Here is a 20,531-nt window from a genome sequence, read left to right as displayed (position 1 = left end):
GTAAAATGATCGTGTGACAAACAGGACACAGACAATGTAATTGTGAAGAGGTCTCTGACAGACTGGATCAGTGGCATGCAGTGTTTCCCCTAGGTTTACAGCTTGGGGGGGAGGCAGAACGGACACCGACATGATTCATGGTGTTCATGTGTTTCTTCAATATAACAGCTGAACTAAACATCAGAACATTTCTTTTATTTATATATCCGTTGGGGGGGCGGGGCGCCCCCCTAATAAAGTGGTACCTCAGAACTCGAACTTAATCCGTTCAGAACTCCAGATGGAATCCTAAAAAATTTGAGTTCTGATCGAATTTTCCCCATGAGAAATAATGGAAAACCAATTAATTGGTTCTCGGCCCCAAAAAATTACACCTACATATGTTTTTTTTTTGCATTTAAACACAAAATGAACAGGATAAAACAAGAAGAGCATATACTGTACTAAACACATCTAAGCACATTTATCAAAATAGTAATTTGTAAAGTAAGAAAATAAATGTATCCAAACAATGTGTAAAATAAAATAAAAAAACAATGTGTCCCACCCCAATCATCTGCTCCTTCCGTGTGCCACGCCCCCTCGTTAACCTCGTGTATAATTCCCGTGTGATCGGCTGTTTCTGGTTGTTGTCATTAGTACTCTGTATTTAGTCTGTGTTTCAGTTTGTTTCACCAGTCCGGTCATTGTATTGTCCATATGCGTTTTGCCTGCCTTACATGTAATTAAACCCCGTATTCCCCGATACCCTGACATCTGCGCCTTTGTCTCCGTTCCATCCCCATTCAGCACGACAATATTATTATTATTAAATGTATTAATGGTTTGTTATTAATATTAAAATAATTAATAAGAAATCTTTGTTTTTAAATGTATTATATAATAATATAATTACTGTTATTGACTATCATTGTCTAAATGTATTTTTACTGTCTATATATATGTATTCAGCTAGTGTAAACATGCACGATGCAATCACAGCGAATGCGAGGCTGAGACTGAAGGATTACCCTTTGTTTCCGCTGAGAGACATGCTGCAACTCATTTCCCAGTGCCTACAAGTTATCTTAGATCGGTGTTCACGGTTCGACTTCTGAGATTCAGATCGAGTTCTAGGTAATTTTTTTTCAAACTGGTTGGTTCGACTTTTAAGAAATTTGAGTTCTGTTTCACTCAAGAAAGGCTGCCAGACGGCTAGCCCAGAGGGCTGGAATATAATCCGCGCATGCGCGAGTTCTGAGGTAGACCTATAACAAAACATTACTTACATGTGAGTGTGCACGTCACTGGATATAACTGTGAGCGTGGCACACGATCGTCCTCTTTTAATCCCTCACGCGATCTGATAAGGTAAGACTTGATCTCTGCTAGCGAGGTGCCTATTGACAGTCTACTGTCTGAGAGCCGGTAACTGTTGTTACTCCTCTCCAGGCTATAGTTCGCTACTTTGATCGCACTACCTTATAAGTTAGCTATCGCCGCTTAGTAAGGTAAAGTTTATTCTCCCGTAACGGAGGATATTTTGCTCAGCTATTCGGTGCGTACATGTCTCCCCGAACGGAGATCTAACGGTACGTTTCTGCGTAAGTTGATTTATGTTTTTGGACGTTTTTGCATAGAAGGGAGAAAAGAGAACCCAGAAGCGTTTTCTGGCTGTGTCTCTTGAAATTGCTGCTGGCACCATATCTGGTGCCATTATGTGGCTTACTGGTACCGCTGTGGAGCTAATTCTCCCGTAGAGTGGACTGCCGCGATTCTCACTCTGTCGAGTGAGTCATTCGCCTGGCTTGTTAGCCCATTTGACAAAGAAGAGAACCTAGAGAAATCTCTCTGGCTGCATCTCTTGTCACTCTTGTTGCTAGCACCACACCTGGTGCCATTGTGTGGTGTGCTGGTACAGTCTCTGGTACCATTGCATTGTAGCTCTGTTGGTACCATATCTGGTACCATTCTAGTGGTGCTACTGGCTTAATATCTGGAATCATTCTGCATTCAGATATATATATATATATATATATACATTATATGAAGAATTGTTGTTTGCCATTAGGCTATCATGCCTGGATTTCACAACTGCTCTAACTGCAAAAGCAGAATGCCAGTGGAAGATGGTCATACTCTTTGTGTAACATGTCTGGGCCCGGAGCATGCGATTGCCTCGAAGGCAGACCCTTCCAGCTGCCCAAACTGTCTTCCTTTCTCTGCACGTACTCTATTGAGTAGGGTAAATAAAGTTAGGGGGGACAAGGTGTCTACATCTTCCCGGGAGTCGTCCGAGATGAGTTCACAGCCGCCGTCTCAGCCCGCTTCTCAGGAGTCGCGTGCCCACGAAGTGACGGGCACTGATCCGCCAACTTCAGGCAAAAAACACAGAAAGAGGAAACATGAGGCCTATGACGCTCTCGCCAATACAATGGCCTCTCTGGTGAAAGAGGTTTCATCTTTGGCATCTAGCCAGCAGTGGATGATGCAGCAACTCACTGAGCGACACACAGTCCCATCAGGGCACTCTGGTGAAGCATCTTCATCTCGGCAGCTGGTTTCCCAGGCTGCTGATGATGACGCGGAGCTGCTATCAGTGATGGCATCTGGTAACCTGGATGGTGAATATATGGGCGACTTAGCAACATCTCCTCACCCTTCTGATTTGAGCTCAGGTCATGGCTCTTCCCTGTGGTCTGCTCCATCTGAGACATCTGGTGCTCTCTCTGGGGACGAATTCTTTGCCCTGATGTGTAGGGCCACTAAACGTCTCCATGTAGATATGCCTACGGCAACTGAAACCCAGCCTTCTCGGTTCGATAGGAAGAGAGAGGCAATGAATAAGCCATGTTCTCTCCCTGTTCTCCCAGACTTTGCTAGGGAAATGACATCTGTATGGGAGCACCCGGAGGTAGCTAACCCGCCTATGAGACAGTGGGCGCAGTTTGCCAACATCCAGGGAGCGGATGAGATAGGTTTTGGTGCTTATCCGGCGATGGATGACTCTATTGCTGCTCTCGTTCTCCCTCCCACAGCTCTTGTGGGGAAGAATCCTTCATGCCCAAATAAACAGTGTCGCGCCACTGATAAATGGTTAAAGAAAACGTTCTACAATACAGCCTTCGGAGCATGCCTCATGAACACAACATCCGTGCTCACGCTGTATCAAATGGAGCTCATTGATGACCTCTCTGCTGCTCCCGCTCAGGAAGTGGTAGAGGAGCTAAGAAAGGTATCTGAGATACTGGTGCACCTCGCCAGGGGTGCGGCGCACTCCAGTGGAAGGTCCATTGCATCACTGTGGATGGCACGAAGACACCTGTGGCTGGCTCAGTCAAAGCTTCCTGAGCCGGACAGGAACACGCTCATGAAGCTGCCTCTTACCCCTGGTTTCACCTTTGGCCCTGGAGCGGTTGACATGCTTCGCCGGGCCAAGGAATCTAGGGAATCCAAGAGGGAATGGGAACAGTTGATGCCAAGACCTCCGCCACCAAAACGCCAACGACCAGGCTGGGGCTATACACATAACCCCACATTGCCCTCTTCAAGGGGCCGTCCCAATATGCCGGTGAATGTGCAGAGACAACCTGTGCATGCCTCTGCTACGGTAAGCCGCCGCCCTGGGACTCTTGCTAGGCCTCGACAGCGTGGCAGCCACAGACCTCGCGCTGCTCATCCGACTGCTCCGCAGCCCTCTTCCTGACATTCGAGGGGCTCATCCTCATGCCTTCTCCCACACTCAGATACTGGTGTGGGAAACTTGTTCTCCCGGTCCTTGGGTACTTTCAACAATAAAGTTTGGTTACCGGCTGCAGTTCAGGCGCCGTCCGCCCTTGTTCAAGGGCACTTTGGTTTCTCAACAGCCAATCCCAAAGCGGCAGCTGGCCCTCCAAGAGGAGATAAATACTCTGTTAATGAAAGGGGCAATAAGGGAGGTAAATCACAGCGAACGGCTGAGTGGCTTTTATTCAAGCTATTTTCTGGTTCCAAAACGGGATGGTGGGTTTCGCCCAATACTGGACCTGAGGCCACTGAACCTTTACTTAAGACCACTGCGTTTCAAGATGTTATCACTGACGCAGATCCTTCAGTCTATCCAGGCGGGGGATTGGTTCACAAGCATAGACCTCAGAGATGCCTACTTTCACATCTCAGTCCACCCCGATCATCGACAATTTCTCCGGTTTGCGCTAAAGGACAGAGCCTTCGTGTTCAATGTTCTTCCCTTTGGCCTGTCTCTATCGCCACGCACTTTTACAAAGTGCATGGACGCAGCCTTGAGCCCGCTGCGCCAGAAGGGCATCAGGGTGCTCAATTATTTGGACGACTGGCTGATATGTTCGCCGTCGAGACAGCAAGCGGTGCTGGTCACATCGGTGGTGGTAGACCACTTACAGCAGTTGGGCCTGTCTCTCAATTCAGAGAAGGGCCAGCTGACTCCATCGCAACAAATCACCTTCCTTGGAGTAAAGCTGGACTCGGCTGCCATGTTAGCAGGTCTCTCAGACCACAGAGTTGTCAACCTACGGCATTGCCTCTCACAGTTTCTGGGACGGAGCAGTGTTCGGGCCTACCAGTGTCAAAGGCTTTTGGGCCTAATGGCTGCTGCTTCCCAGGTGGTGCGCCTTGGCCTTCTACACATGAGGCCAGTGCAGAAATGGTATCTGTCCAGGACGCTCCACCCTGTGTGGGACAGGAACAAATATGTCGCTCTAACACCTGTGTGCTTAAGAGCTCTCCGATGGTGGAACATGTCCCGGAATCTGTACACAGGTGTGCGGTTAGGCAGAATCTACCGCCGCGAAGTTCTGACCACAGACGCTTCCCTGTCAGGTTGGGGGGCAGTCTGGAATGGTGTGGGAGCCCGGGGAGTCTGGCATCCACCGTGGGACACAGCCCATATCAATGTCCTCGAGCTGAGAACAATATATCTCGCTCTCCGTCATTTCTTAACAGTGCTTCAGAACAAGCATGTGCTAATTCGGACGGACAATATGTCAGCGATAGCTTACATAAATCGCCAGGGAGGTCTGAGGTCTCAGGCCTTGCACAGCGTAGCCCGGGAACTCCTCCTTTGGGCAGACACCCGTTTTTGCTCGGTCAGAGCAGTCCACTTGCCAGGCGCTCTGAATTCCGCAGCAGATCTGTTGTCAAGAGGCAAGCCACACCCAAGCGAATGGAGACTGCACCCAGCCACAGTGTGTCTGATTTGGGCTCGTTTTGGGAAGGCACACGTCGATCTTTTCGCCTCAAGGGAGTCCACACACTGCCTGCTTTGGTTCTCCTTAAGCCAAGACGACGCACCTCTAGGGGTGGACGCTCTGGCACACGAATGGCCCAAGGGTCTTCTGTATGCCTTCCCCCCCCCTTTCCCTGATTCCAGCGGTGCTGGAGAAGACAAGGAGGGAGAACCTGGATGTTCTGTTGGTGGCTCCACACCGCCCTCAGGCAACTTGGTTTGCGGAAGTTCAGATCCTCCTTTCAGGCAAGCCGTGGCAAATCCCGCTGAGGGAGGATCTATTGTCTCAAGCAGGGGGGGAGCTGTGGCAACCGACATCATCCGTTCTCAATCTGTGGGTTTGGCCGTTGAGAGGGATTATCGCTCAAGGGTTATCCATTGCAGTAGTAAAGACTTTGCAGTGCGCTAGGGCCCCGTCAACAAGGGCACTATATTCTTACAGATGGGAAGTTTTCAATACTTGGTGTGAACAGCGGCATGAGTGCCCCCGGTCCTGCCCCCTGAGTTCAGTTCTGGAGTTTTTGCAGGAACGGTTGGACCAGGGCAAGTCCCCTTCAACTTTGAAGGTCTTTCTTGCAGCGATATCAGCTTGCCATGAGAGAGTAGATGGGAAGGCACTCGGTGCTAACCCCTTGTCTATTCAGTTCATAAAAGGGGTTCAACGGCTTCGCCCCAGGAGGCTTCCCTCTGTGCCTGCATGGCAACTTAATGTTGTCCTTGATGCACTGCTGAAGCCTCCATTTGAGCTCATTGCGAACATTGACCTCAAGTGGCTTTCTCAGAAGGTGGCTTTCTTGCTGGCCATCACCTCGGCCAAGCGCGTTGGGGAGCTTCATGCACTGTCTGTGCATGCTGATTGCTTCCGTGTGAACCCGGATGGGGCTGGCGTTGTGCTACGTCCTAACCCGGCTTTCATGCCTAAGGTTCTTTCGGTGCGGAACCTGAATCAGGTGATTGTTTTGGACCCTTTTCACCCTCCTCCCTTTGAGTCAGAGGAGGATCGGACACTTCATACTCTGTGTCCTGTGCGGGCTCTCCTCTGTTATGTTGATCGAACAAAAAGTTTTCGTTTGACAGATCAGCTCTTTGTCTGCCATGGTGCTGGGCAGAGGGGTAAGGCCCTTTCTAAACAGAGGCTGTCACACTGGGTAGTTGACACTATAGAGCAGGCTTACCAGCTTTCTGGTCTCCCATCTCCAGTGGCTACGGTTGCACACTCTACCCGGGGCGTTGCTACTTCTTGGGCTCTCCTTAAAGGGGTCCCCTTGCAGGATATTTGCCAGGCAGCCTGTTGGTCCTCGCCTTTGACCTTTGCACGGTTTTACAACCTGAATGTGGTATCTCCTTTGTCCTTCGGGAATGCTGTCTTGAGTTCCTGAGTTTAATCCTACGAAGTTTCATCTGACTTCATACAGTTAGCCAATTCAGTCTTGTTGGCATAATGTTTGTATTTCAATGAAGGTCTTAAAGGAACTTTGTGTATTGTGTCGTTTGTACATCTGCTGAAATGATTGTCCTCCGCGACGTTGGGGTATACATATATTCCAGCCCTCTGGGCTAGCCGTCTGGCAGCCTTTCTTGAGTGAAACAGAACGTTGGGTTACGGATGTAACCTTGGTTCTGTGAAGGAAAGAAAGGCTGCCAGACTTTGTCGTCGCTCTGGTCTTCGCGTTCAGGATTTTATGAGGACGATCGTGTGCCACGCTCACAGTTATATCCAGTGACGTGCACACTCACATGTAAGTAATGTTTTGTTATAGGTCTACCTCAGAACTCGCGCATGCGCGGATTATATTCCAGCCCTCTGGGCTAGCCGTCTGGCAGCCTTTCTTTCCTTCACAGAACCAAGGTTACATCCGTAACCCAACGTTCTAATGAGTTCGAGAACTGAGGTACCACTGTATATTGGTAGAGGAAAGACTGGACATGGATTTATTAGGTAACCAAGGGTAGTAATATTCTTCATAAGTCAGTGTTTTGTGCGTGGTAGTAAATTCCCACCTTTCAGTATGTAACCTTCATAGTCTGAGTTGTACAACAGCATAAAGGGAGACCATGATCAAGTCAGAACCCCAGTGTTTCTGTCTGATGTGTGGGATTGGGTTTCACTTTGGATCAATCTCTGTTCATTCACAGAGCTGCCTGGTATACACATTTGTGTCAGAAATACACCAATGATACCCCCCGGGGAGCAAGACCGGGGCCCTGCACTACGAAGCGGGGTTACTGCCGTATAGGGGTAACTTGTCGGATTTAAGGTAGTCTGGGCAAAATGTAAGTGAACGAATATGAAGTCCATTTCAACTGTGGTACCTTAAATCAGACAAGTTACCCCGATAAGCCAGTAACCCCGCTTCATAGTACAGGCCACAGGGCAGGTCTGGCCCTTGTTTAAAAACACACAAACAGAGAGGTCACCCCCTGGCCTCAGTCTCAGTAAAAGGCTTAATGGCCCTCATACTTTGTAAATGAGCATTTTATGTATATAACCATGCTTATACACTGCTTAGTGAGATACACTCACTGTTATATACTCTGATATATACACTGGTCTGTTAGATATACACGCTTTTATATACTTTAATATATACAGTACACTGCTCTGTCAGATATACACATTGTTATGTACTCTGATATATACACTGGTCTGTTAGATATACACACTGTTATATGCTCTGATATATATACTGTTCTGTCAGATATACTCATTGTAATATACTCTGATATATACAGTACACTGCTCTGTCAGATACTGTATGCACGCTGTTATATTCTCTACTATACACATTGTTCTTTCAGACATACAGTCAATATACACACTGCTCTGTTAGATATACACGCTGTTATATACTCTGATATATACACTTCTCTGGCAGATATACAAGCTGTTATATACTGTGATATATACATTGCTGTGTAAGATATACAAACTGTTATACACAATGACATATATACTGCTTGGTAGAGGTGGGCGATACATCGATTTTATCGATGAATTCAAATTTACAGTTCAGGACGATGTGTTTTTATGAAAATCGATTTCATTACTTATTTTACACGCGAGCGCCAAAAGCGGAACTAATGCGACGCACCGTTCTTCACGGGTAATTTAGCGCGCGCACCCAAACACTGTAGCAGATTCACAAACAACATGGCAACGACAGGGAGAAGGGTCTGGCACTCTAGCTGCAGATCTCCACCAGGAGAATTGTGGCTGCCCGATCTGCGGTCCTGGCCCGATCTGCGGACGCATGCGCACACTGGTTTTCCGTGTACGTCACTATTTGACCTGGCTGTGGCTGTCCGATCTGTGTACGCATGCGCGACACCAGCTACACATGTGTAGGTAGAGAAGTGGTCGGTGATGTCTCACCTAGGGATATGAGCTAACCGCGCCGTGTATCCCCAAGTTATACGATCAAAGGTATGTTCATTTATATCTGCTTGTTTCACACGGTGCGAAATCGAGTTAGGTACCGGTATATGTGTTATTATTGAATCTGTATAGTTTTCTTGCATAGAAGTTCCTGTATAGAAGTACTGGTGTTCGTGCAGCCGTGTCAAATTTTTAATATTGTTGAAAATGTCTTTTGCCATCTTGATGACTTTAGAGTCAGCTGTGTTGACTAATGAATTGCCTTGCAATTCTTTATGTTGATTTATTATTATTATTATTTATTTTAGCCCTGCATAAGTCTCTGCATCTCAGTACAACCAAATCAGTCAATAATTAAGTGAATAATTATTTAAAGCAAGTCCACATTCTGTTTTACTATGCATGTATATATGTTATATGCGTTAAAGTTTTTTTTCTATTAAAGTATCTGAGCTTAACATGGATAAAGGATGCATACTGTATCAATTTACTATAAATACAGATGTAGGATATTCTATCCCTATGGTATCCATGTCAAAAAAGTTAATTTAAAGCTTCTAAATCGACAGATGAACAAATCGACAGAATCGACAAATTAATTTAATGCAGTTTCACCAAAATTCTTTTTTATGTCAATGATGATATTTATGACAGATGATAGCTATAGGCAGAAACAACCCCAGTGGAAACACAGACACACATAACAAATGCCTTATTTTAATATATTGTCTCATGTCTTTCTCATTCATGATTTGCCCTACAGATCCGAAAGGTTCCCATATAAATGTATCTTGTACTATTTTTGCTTTTAATGGCCTATTAGTTCTTTTATTGAAATACAATGACAACCTTACATGATTTTAGTACAACAGTGTTTCATAATGTATTTTCGTTTGTTTTGTGTAGCCCATCATCTGTGCTCTAGCTCAGCTGACAGGTGTGTCCACACAGGAAGCAGAGAACTTGTTCCTTGCTGGTCTTCAGCATAGCAGAAGGTAAGAGTTGCAGGAAAAGACCTGCAAGGTTAAATGGTGCATGTAACATTGTTAACTGTGTACTTTTTTTGTCTGTTCTAGTGAGATTGAAGACTTTGACCCAAGAATAACCTGTCAAATGAAAAAGGACGGTCTGCTGTAGAACTGTACATTTTTGTTATTGCTTTTCACTTTTTTCTAAATCTTTTTTTTTCTCATAAGAGAATTTTTACTTTACATTATTTGCAATAAATTATTTAAATATAAAGCAAGAAATGACTACCCTCATAGTGTTTTTGCTCTTCACTTATTCTTCACTTCCCACAATAAATGAGTTGCACACAACCTGAAGATAAATTGATCTTGAACTTACCACTGCTAATGCTATCTGCACACTGACCTAATATTTTATTATGTTCTTGTATTTGCTTATATTTGCATTTCTAGAATTTCTTCTCATTGTTTCATTCCTTATATACATCTGAGCTGTATATAATGCACCATTTCAGGTTGACACTGTGATAATTTTGTTTTGCTTACACTATGAAGATCTTGATAACTTCTCAAAACATAATAAGCACATTTAGGAAGGGCCACAGTTCCCCGCAGCTTAAATACAGCAAAGAAAACGTGAGAGGAACCAAGATTCTAAGAAGCAGTCCTGACAGAGTGAATCTTTTAAGCATGGACACTTGGTGTAAGACAAAATATATGGGAAATGTATTGTTAGTTAAATATACACAGCATACAAAACACTATGGACAGTATTTAAATATTGAAGACAGTCCACAAAAGGATCAACATCCACTTTTCAGTCTGTTTATTGGGAATATTGCATTTGAACTTAGTTTAGGTGAATATTTATCTGATTTATTTACTTATGTATATTCCAACAACTAACTGTTATTAGTTATATTCAATATGTATGCGGCCATTTGAACATTCTCTACAGAAATTGTACCATACACTCGCTTAGAATAAGACATTCTACTGCATTCCATTTTTCTACAAATGCATTATTGTCTGCGCTTGTCTTAGTTGTGAGTAAAGCAATGATTACTAATTACTGTATGATGATCTGTCAAATATGTAACGTTGATTTGTAATGTAAAAACATAATCGGGCAGGCGTTTACGGAATTTGGTGCATTGCGCAGCGTTCGCGGACGTCAGTGCACTGCGCATGCGCTCGCCTATCGGCCAGGCAGTCAGTAATCAGTAGACAGATCAAATAGTGACGTACAAGGAAAACCAGTGTGCGCATGCGTCTGCAGATCGGGCCAGGACCGCAGATCGGGCAGCCACAAGGATCTCCACTAGAGGGACGGACACACGTGATATCCACAAGCGAATCCGGACATGACGTTATGCAAACATGCCGTGGAGATGGTACCAGAATCCAGATTTCACGTAATCGTCACACACAGCCCGGACTTTAACTCGACCGAACAGAAATCGACTCTTTTAAAGTATAAACTTATTATTTTGGTGATCGATTTAAATTATATTAACATTGGAAACGGTCGTTAATAATGAATTTTAATTCTACAAGAAGGGACGTTAATAGCATATGTTAATTTTATTATTTCGGTACGTGTGAAATTCTCACTTTAATACGGAACCCCCGAAGTCCCATAGGGTGATTTTTTTTTAAATCGTGTGCGCACAAGTAATTTTTTTTGTGCTCACAATTTATTCTGTGCGCGCAAGATAATTTACTCTGTGTTTGAGGACGAAAGTAATATGAAAAGTATGTCTATCAAAACTATGTCTCGGCGTCAAATCAGCAAACCGATTAAAGTAGCAAACATAATCTGTCTTAACGCAACCGAACAAAACATCAGTGTCAATATTAGTATGCATAACCCTATATTCCGTCTATTTGCGAATCATATTCAAATAATTAATCAAAAGTACTACATAATTTATATAACATGGTCACAATTTATTGCACGCAGGCTATATTTTGTGCATCTTTAATATTGTTGACACTGATGATTGGTTCGGTTGCGTCAAGACATACTATGTTTGCCATTTTACTCGGCTTGTTGATCTGTTCGCCTAACCAAGTTCCCCTAACATTTCTTGTCATTACTGACACCTATTTATTGCATTTATTGTACCTGTTTTATTATTGACTACCGATAATGAAAGAAAAAAGTATTGTTCATGGCGCTTCACCTCTGTCGCGACCATTCACACGGACTGTATACCTCAGCCTTAATGTCAAAGTAGTGCGCGGCAACGTTGTATTTACTCCTTCCAGTAATATTAATTACAAGGCTGTTGTATCTTATTGTACCATAATGCCAGGTCTAGCAAACGTATTACGGCGTGCTGAAATAAACCTCTTACAACATGACAGCTATACGCAGCTAACCTGTTCCTTCCAAATAACTTGTGCGCACACGATAAAAAAAATCACTCTATGGGACTTAAGGGACTTTTGATAGAAAAATATCGAACTTCTTAACTTCAAAGGAAACAAAGTGCAATTGACAGACCTTTAAAGCATGACATGAGACATGACATAAAATGTCCCAATAGCTCATTCAACCACACAAGAAACCTTGTGGAGGCTTTACCAATAGCTCTACAGTTGCTTGCATAAAAGTTTTTAGCGGTTTTAGCCTAAATATTAATGTATCCATTTGCATAGGGTTGGAAAAGTAACAGCTTTATTATTATATAAACATATAAATATATAATATGAACAATTGCATAAATAACTAGAGACACATTTCCTCAAAAATTGTAGGAGGAGCGTCTAGATGTGAGTGGAATAAAATATAAGAATAAATTAGGAAACCAACAAACAAAACTGACTCAGTCTACTTTGAACTATTTTTATTACAATGATATGATTATTAAAACAAAGATATTAAAAATTAACTTTAAATAAAGACTATAATGATGAGCACCTCGGCTCATCCCTAAGGCAATAAAAATATAGCATTGACCCGGAGGTGCTGATTGTCAACACAGTTTTTAAGAAAGTGTTCCATATCTTCTTTGTATTGAAACAAAAAGAAAGGGATCAAGGTCATCCAGATCGATCATTCTGTTTTAGTTTGTCAAGAGCTTTCTGGCAGTCCAGATGTTGCTTTTGTCCAGAACCGGCTGTGAATTAACATCCCATATAGATATGTGCATCCAAAATAGTAAAATTAATAAGAATAATTGTCATGTACAGTAATAATTACTTCATTTCACAGCACATGTAACATTTGTAACAGAGCTGCCTAGTTCACTAAAGCTAAACAGATTCAGAACTAAATAAATATAAATATTTTTTTCTTTTTCAGTCTAAGTTTAAATAACCAATTTAAAGCTAAATTTGGAGAGAAAAAAAATCACCGGTCGAATGCTACCATTGTTGCTTGTTCTACCCACTTTTTTCTTTCGACAAAGCTAAACACTCTCCCACTAACAAACCCAGGCTGTGCGTGGAGATAATGTGATATCTGGTACTGCTTCCATGGCGTAAGTTTGCATAATGTCATGTCCAGACTCACTTGTGGAGGTCACGTGTTTCCATCCCTCTAGTGGAGATCCTCCTGGTGGAGGTCTGCAACCAGATGCTCTTGACAACAGGGGAAAAGCTGGAGCTTGGGCCCAAGAAAGGTGTTGCTATAACTGTAATATGGAATTGGTTTGGTTTTGCGCCATCGGACACAGACCAAACAAGTCCTAGTTGCAAAGTCTGTTTAAAAAGTGGTGCAACCAAAGGAAGCAGCACAACAAATTTATTCCAGCACCTAAAGCAGAGGCACGCAGCGGAGTGGGAGAAGTGCAGCTCCCAGTGAAATGAAAATAGCCGCAGCACCAGCACAACATCCAAAGTTAAGCAAGCAACCGTCCCTGACACGTTTTTGAACTATGTGCCATATGATAAGAATGGGGCACAGTGGAAGGCGATAACAAATGCTGTCGCGATGTATATTGCAAAAGACATGGTGCCCGTACATACTGTGGAAAAGCCGGGATTCATTAGCATGCTAAAAGTTTTTACAAGTTTCTAAAAGTGTTTACAATGGCGTGGTCTGCCATCTCACTTACAAGCATCTTTTTTGGCTTGTCAAATTGCACTTTAACCCTAAAGTAAAAAAAACAAAATAAAGTTAAAACTTTTTTGAACCATTTCTTTGTCATCTGTAGTTTGATTTTGAGTAGGGGAGGGGAAGATCGATTAAAATCGAAAATCGGATTTATTGTGAAAAAATCTGAGATTTTATTTTTAGGCCATATCGCCCAGCTCTACTGCTTGGTGAGATACACTCACAGTTATATACTCTGTTATATACACTGCTCGGTTAGCTGTTATATCAGGGGTCTCCAACTCCGGTCCTGGAGAGCTACTATCCAGTAGGTTTTCTGTCCCACTTGGCTTCTGATGAGACACACCTGCTCCTGGTATTTACCTGAGACCAGGTGTGGCTCATCAGAAGCCAATTAGGATAGAAAACCTACTGGACGGTAGCTCTCCAGGACCGTAGTTGGAGACCCCTGTGGTATATACTCTCCAACCTCCAGGTTCAGACACAGGACTATATTTATCTGAGGCGACCTAAATAGGAAACTTCTTTTCCATTTTCTGTCGTTTCCTGTTAGACTCCAGAGTGAGGTGTCCAGGCTCTCTGTGCACATCCGGTGGGTCTGTTCATGGAACATGTAGACACACACACACACACACACACACACACACACAAAGTGGCTGCATCAGCAGGCAAATCTACTCACCCACTATCTAGCTGTATTTAATTTGCCTATCATTCCTCCCCTTGCAGAATTAAGTGCCTCATATGCCAGATGATAAAAGTCCCTCAGCACAGCCCTTTTAGCCCTTTTCATGGATACTGTACTAGATCCTGAATCAAAAACATAACAGCACCTGGGAATTTAACAACCTTGTGGTCACAAACACACCAAGTTCGGCTCAGAGCTAGTCTGACATATAAGGTGACTACCTGAACAGATTTACCCACACATTAAAGTCCCTTTCCCTCTGATGTCCACTGCTTCGATTTGAGCAAATTAATAAGCACCTCCCAGGATGGCTAATCATGTGCTGGCTTCCCCATGGGGACCGCCCATCCAAACCTCATTGGCAGTTTCTGAGACAGGCCAGTGCAGGAGCTGTGTTGGGTCCAGAACATCGAAAATTCTTCTCAGGCCTGTGTCCACTGTTTATTCTGAAGCTATGGATGAGTCAGGCCTTGTCTTCCTGCCAGGCCGGTGCTGAGCCTCCTTCATCAGAGCTTGACATTCTAACACCATGATGCCAAACATGCCGGTCTTCCCTCCAGAACCTGGCCCACCCTGAGCCACCACTGTAGACCATGCTGGCCTCACTGACTGCTCTGAGGCCCAGCCGACTCTCCCAGTTGCTCGCCACTGGTCTGATACCAGTCATGAAGGGCCTATCTGGCCTGAAAAACTGTGCCATTCTGTCTCGGGACCTGCTCACAGTCGCTGGCAGTGACATGTCATATTGACAACACTCTCAGTTTGTGTCACTTCCCTGCAACCTCAGCACATGCCACTGGCCCGTCGCTTAGGAAGCCCTCTGACACTGAACCACTAGTCACCATGGTGGCCTTGCAATAATGTAGCAACTAATTCTGACCTTAGTGGAAAGTCAATAGGCAGAAATCTGCTGTCTGGAAAGATGCGTGTTACCTGTTGCAGGTTGATTAACACATCTGTCTCGTTGGCATGGCCCCCTGCCGCCATGGGGACACAAGGTGGGAGCAGGGCAGGTGGGATTGGAACAGGATCAGCCGTTTTCTTTCACGGTTGGGACTCCAGTCAACCTGTTGGGTGGCATAACCTGTGGGGAATGGAGGGGTTAGAGATCAGGGAAGGGGCATAAGCTTCTGCATGTCCTGGTGGGCTTAGTACTTCAGTATGGAGGTATTATTGGTGTAAAACACCTGAGCATCTGTAACAGTGCAATCTGTAGCTGTAGAAAAGAGTCACACATGTGTATCAGTAAATTTGAAGTCACGGGATTTCCACGAACACAACACAATGGTTACACTTTCTCAAATTCTTCATTACAAGTGCACAAATCCTATTCCACGCATCACAAATTAAGAAACTCATACGCTCGCAGTTTTGCTACACTTGCCACAGTAAATATGGTGCAAAACACATTCACACACCCGTAACCCAAAAATGTGAACTTATAGACAAAAATGACACATTGGCATATTAGTTTGTGAATTCGTACAATGAGAGCTGCATACACGTAGAACATTTTCTCACAACTATATATTTTTCTTGGTCATTTTTCTAGCGGGAATCTGCCGCTACGAGTCTCAAGTACTGTTTTCTCACGTGCTCTCACTTTCGCACCAAATATCTCAACGAAATGTGGTGCAAAAGTAATTCGTACCTGTAGGGCCAGGAGTGGTCACTGTTCAGAAGGGCGGGCACTGTCAAAGGGGCGGGCACTATTCAGAGATCAGATCGAGTACCCTTTTGGCCAATCAAAGGAACAACCCACCATTATACTTTTGATTAGTGATGATTTAGTTTGAACACATTGGTACATAAATGATCAGGTAATTACTAGGGGTGTAACGGTATACTGGCTCTTAAAACAGACCAGTTGAGTGTCCAGAGACACATGTGGAACCAGCTGTTGTCCAGGACTTTGAAAAACAATTTCATGTAAAATTCCATAGTCCCAACATCCCAGTCTTATGCATAACACATAAAGACTGATGGGTTTATCACATCAAGAGCAGACCATTACCAGGACCCTCATGGACCATGCAGCCAAGCAGCTAGTGGAGGGGTGGTGTGTAGTTCAGCAGGCTAGGATGCTCTACTTGTGAGCAGAAGGTTGCTGGTTCTAATCACAGGGTCAGACCCAATTGCTCCAGGGACTAGCAGACCCCACTATCACAAATGTGTGTCTGCTAGATAAATAAATACAAATGAAGGTGGGGAGAACAGGACTACGCTGGGACAATAGATGGTACTTTCCCAAATACACAGTATAACATAATAGGGACTCTGAAACAGGCTGCCTGTTTAACAAGAAAAGAATGTATTTAAGGTGCTTTAAAGGTCAAATGTAAGGGCCTTCTTTGAATATGTTATCTTTGTTCAACTGCAGCAGCAACTATAAATACTGCACTCCAGACAGACTGACATGATGTTCTCAACAGCTTCTTTTTGAGAAAAACTCATGCAAAATGCAATACAATATTCATTTGCAAATCAACCCATGAATGCATAATTTTAAGTCCATATGCATTGCAAATGTATTTTATCAGAATCTTCGCATTGTTCTGACTTGGACCAGAACCATTCAGCATGGCAAATGTCAGACATTTCACTGTGACTCACATAGACCTGTATTGAGATGGGCCAGCTCCATTCACATCTTCACTACGTGCAATAATGAAGTGTGACGAGGTCAGATCACAGGTGATGAACACAGCCACGTGATCCATCTCAAAGGAGCACAAAAAACACAAAAGACTGCCAGTTTACATCAGGAGAGCAGAACAGCAGGGATATGTATGTCCTGAATGGCCTCCTTCTGAATTGTCAATGTCATCACTAGGGAATGTTACACTCAAACAAGTAGTACAATTCCGTTTTTGTGATGCGGAAACATGTCTTTATATGGCCTTGACCCCTCCATGATGTGCTGAGAACTGCTTACACCAATCTATCAGTCCAAACTATTTATAGGCAGTGACAAGTCACATAGAAAAGCCACCCCTGCATTGTGCCACCAGGAACCCCAGCAATTCTGGTCAGACGTGCATAAAGGCTGATCGACACTTCTGTGTCAAGTCTATAGCATAGCTACAGTGTAGACTGATGAGCCCCTCCCCAAAAACGTAACTTTGACCCCTATGATTCTGATTGATCCACTTGGTAAATATAGGGAAGGAACTCTGGTTTGCTTTCCACAGACCTTTACAGGCGTCCAAAATTAAGGAGGGTACGGTACTTGAGACTAACTGCAGCAGCCTGTTGGCTTGTACATGAAGCTTGGACATGGAGGGTGATTGCCAGTCTCTCAGGAATGTTAATAGGTGTTTTTCATATAAAATGATCTGCAATAAATGAGCAAAGTCGACAAACTAAGTCATCAAATGTCTGCTGGCATTTAAAAAATATGTGAAATGTGGCTTTTTTTCCCCAAGTCTCGTATCAGCACAGACATGTCTCACATACCATTGAATGCCAATGCAGCAGTATAAACTGGTTTCTATGGCGTAGTGTACGGCATAGGCTACGTGCATGGTTACAGTGTAGGATAGACACAGAAGCAAAAATCAGTATTTAGACGTATGCCGGCATGGAAAATGCACATGAATCATCTTCAGAAAGACAGGGGCCAATAATTACAGGCAGTGTGAGAACATGAGCAATTTAGCCCATAAGAATGTGACATCAGGGATGCCTCACAGATACCAGTCTGCCACTGGATAGTCCAGTCTGGTCTTTGGCCTTGTGGTCTGCATGCAATCAGAAGCTGACAAACATGGGTATGAACCCTGCACAGGTAAAAGGCCAAATTTGGCCATTTTGTCCACACTAACAGAAAATGACCTTCTTTAGTGAAAAAACAGAGGCTACCACATGTGGAGCTGGTCTTCATGTACAAGTAATGTGCCTTACTGGAGACAAAAATAGCAAAAAAAAAAACAAAAAAAAAACAACAACACCCAATAGATATACAGGTCTCTAAGACAGCTTTCATATTTCAAGCTTTCAGCCTCTATCACATTTAGACAGGAAAACCCAACCAGCACTAGGGGGGAAATAAACATGAATGTGCATTTAATTTTTCTCTGCAAACACAGTGGAGGTTTCAACACCAGTGGCCTGTACTACAAAGCGGGGTTACTGGCTTATCGGGGTAACTTGTCGGATTTAACTTTAAATGGACTTCATATTCATTCACTTACATTTTGCCCAGACTACCTTAAATCCGACAAGTTACCCCGATAAACCAGTAATCTCGCTTCGTAGTACAGGCCATTGGCTTGCCGGCGTCCGTCTCTGAGGCCAAACCTGGGTGAATTTTGGGGGTGTCATTTGACAGTCTACGCCCCCTGAACAGGACGGAAAAACCACGATGAGACACCGGTTTTAAATGCATATGTTTCAGCTTATGTTGTGGGGCCTCCTCCGCAAGGCGTTGGAGGTCGTGCACGCAGAACACTTATATTTCAATTTGCAGTAAGATTAACTCGAACTTGTCACCAACGGAGAAACGAGAAGACCTTATTTTGAACTGGACCTTGATTAACGTCAATTAATTTCTCGCTCTGGCATAATGCTAAGGTTACTCAAGTTTTAAACTTGTATGGATACCGGGTGTTAAATTAACACTGTCGATAGAGCCTTTAAAGTAGCATGGTTTGTGTACAATAAAACATAATAATAAATAAATCAATAATACATCATTCGCATCTAACGTGTAAACTAGTACGTTTGTAACCGAACTATATGATTTAACATTTATCAATATGGTGTTTAGGCGGCCCCTATCGAGTTACCTGTTGTTATTTTTAAATAATAGTTTTATTTTTTCTGCTGAAGGATGTTAAAAAGCTATGCATTTTCTGCACAGGACGGTGCCTTGACAGGTACGTTGATGTCAGTCTATTTAAAACAATACAGAATAGTATGTTTCTTACAATGAAACGTTGAAGAATGTTTGCGTAGACACTCAAAAAAAGCATTTTGTGAATATATACTCTAGATGCTGTAAATAGCCTGATTGTGTCCTTGGGCGATGATGAATTGAGAAAGAGAGACGGTAGTTATTCAATACTTCATAGGCTGTATTAAATATCCGCACACGGACCCGTCGACGTTGAGCATCTCCCATCATATAACCCAGTTTGGGCTCCTCCAGAAGACCACCCTCCCAAAAGCATTGCGCTGGCCTGTCATTCAGCATTTACGTTTCTTTGTACCATGCATATTAATAGAGGAAAAGTCCGTGTCATGCTAGTCGTGCCGCCGCAGGTCAATAATTTCTCAAAGATGAGACGCGTATTCTCCAGTTCCGACGCTCCGCGATTGCCCTGGAATTAGAAGAAATGACACTGGGCGGCGCAAAGCCGCAATCGGTGCACAGTCACCTGCCCGGGATCCCACATGCATCCCGCAGATAGCGCTCCGAGTACGGCCGTGGCTCCGGGCGAAGGTATCCGCGTATCCCCGACCGCTGCGCTTTAAGCCCTCTCTGCTGGAGGGGATGTCATTCCCGCGTATGGCTATTCCGCCTTCCCGATATGCGCGTAAAGGGATCTTGGAGGGATCCTTCCTTATTCCGATAACCGTGTCAATGGCATCCCGCTTAAGGAGCAGCCTGCCTCCGTCTGGGGACAGTTTTTCGCTCGCCTACCTGTGCGCTGGTAGAGGCTGTCGTGGCGGAAGGCGTGCGGTGAGGTGCGGCGCGCTGCGGGCGTGGAGCGCACGGAGCGCAGCGGCCGCCACCCTCCCGGACCCGCGGACACGTGATGCTCGGGATAACGCACGGCTTTCGTGGGAGTGTATGTCTGTTCGGTGCTCTTAAATGGGGTGGGGGAGGGGGTGATCAGAAATACAGGCAGCTGTACAAGTACCCCCCTATTAAAGGGGATCTTTCAATAAAATGTTACATTTAAAAACAGTCAAGCGTATAAGAATGGTTAGAGAATTAAGGTACTGGATGTCTACACAAAAAATGAAGCGGAATAAGGTTATTGTTTTAGGTGCGACAATGTAACCATGCAGGTTGCGGATGCTCAACCAGCGTCACTCTTGTTTTAAGATCTGTCTGCAGATATGACTGACGCTGGTGTCATCACAAGGAATGTGCAGCACTGCCAATGCCTGTAGTTTTTTTTTAAATTTTAATTAAGGGAGACATTTAATTTGGGAATCTCAAATCATTGCGCATACATGTGAACATATAACAGTAGTCCATGTTCGCT

At 44.0% G+C, this 20,531-nt stretch overlaps 1 protein-coding gene and 1 long non-coding RNA gene across 7 annotated transcripts in view; one reads left to right on the top strand and one right to left on the bottom strand.

Annotated features, from left to right (window-relative positions):
- Positions 1-20,106, bottom strand: part of LOC111842941 (anion exchange protein 3-like) — a 42,755-nt gene extending 22,649 nt beyond the window's left edge. For 4 of the 6 annotated variants that reach the window (XM_023810096.2, XM_023810100.2, XM_023810099.2 and 1 more), the window contains exons 1-2: positions 19,961-20,106; positions 15,250-15,400 (exon numbers count right to left, since the gene is read on the bottom strand). In XM_023810096.2, the coding sequence (XP_023665864.2) occupies positions 15,250-15,303 (54 nt within the window). In that variant the 5' untranslated portion in view covers positions 15,304-15,400; positions 19,961-20,106. Of the gene's footprint in view, positions 1-15,249; positions 15,401-19,103; positions 19,615-19,694; positions 19,917-19,960 lie in introns of those variants that run through there. The other 2 variants (XM_023810097.2, XM_023810098.2) reach the window with 2 other exon arrangements.
- Positions 8,558-9,774, top strand: LOC111842944 (uncharacterized). The gene is made up of 3 exons (XR_002838028.2): positions 8,558-8,645; positions 9,504-9,592; positions 9,674-9,774. It is a non-coding gene; the product is annotated as an uncharacterized lncRNA (long non-coding RNA).
- Positions 20,107-20,531: the final 425 nt, after the last annotated feature.

This window comes from Paramormyrops kingsleyae, chromosome 1 (assembly GCF_048594095.1).
Source record: "Paramormyrops kingsleyae isolate MSU_618 chromosome 1, PKINGS_0.4, whole genome shotgun sequence".
Taxonomy (NCBI): domain Eukaryota; kingdom Metazoa; phylum Chordata; class Actinopteri; order Osteoglossiformes; family Mormyridae; genus Paramormyrops; species Paramormyrops kingsleyae.
Note: the sequence above shows the minus strand (reverse complement) of the source record. Positions and strands in the feature narration are given on the sequence as shown.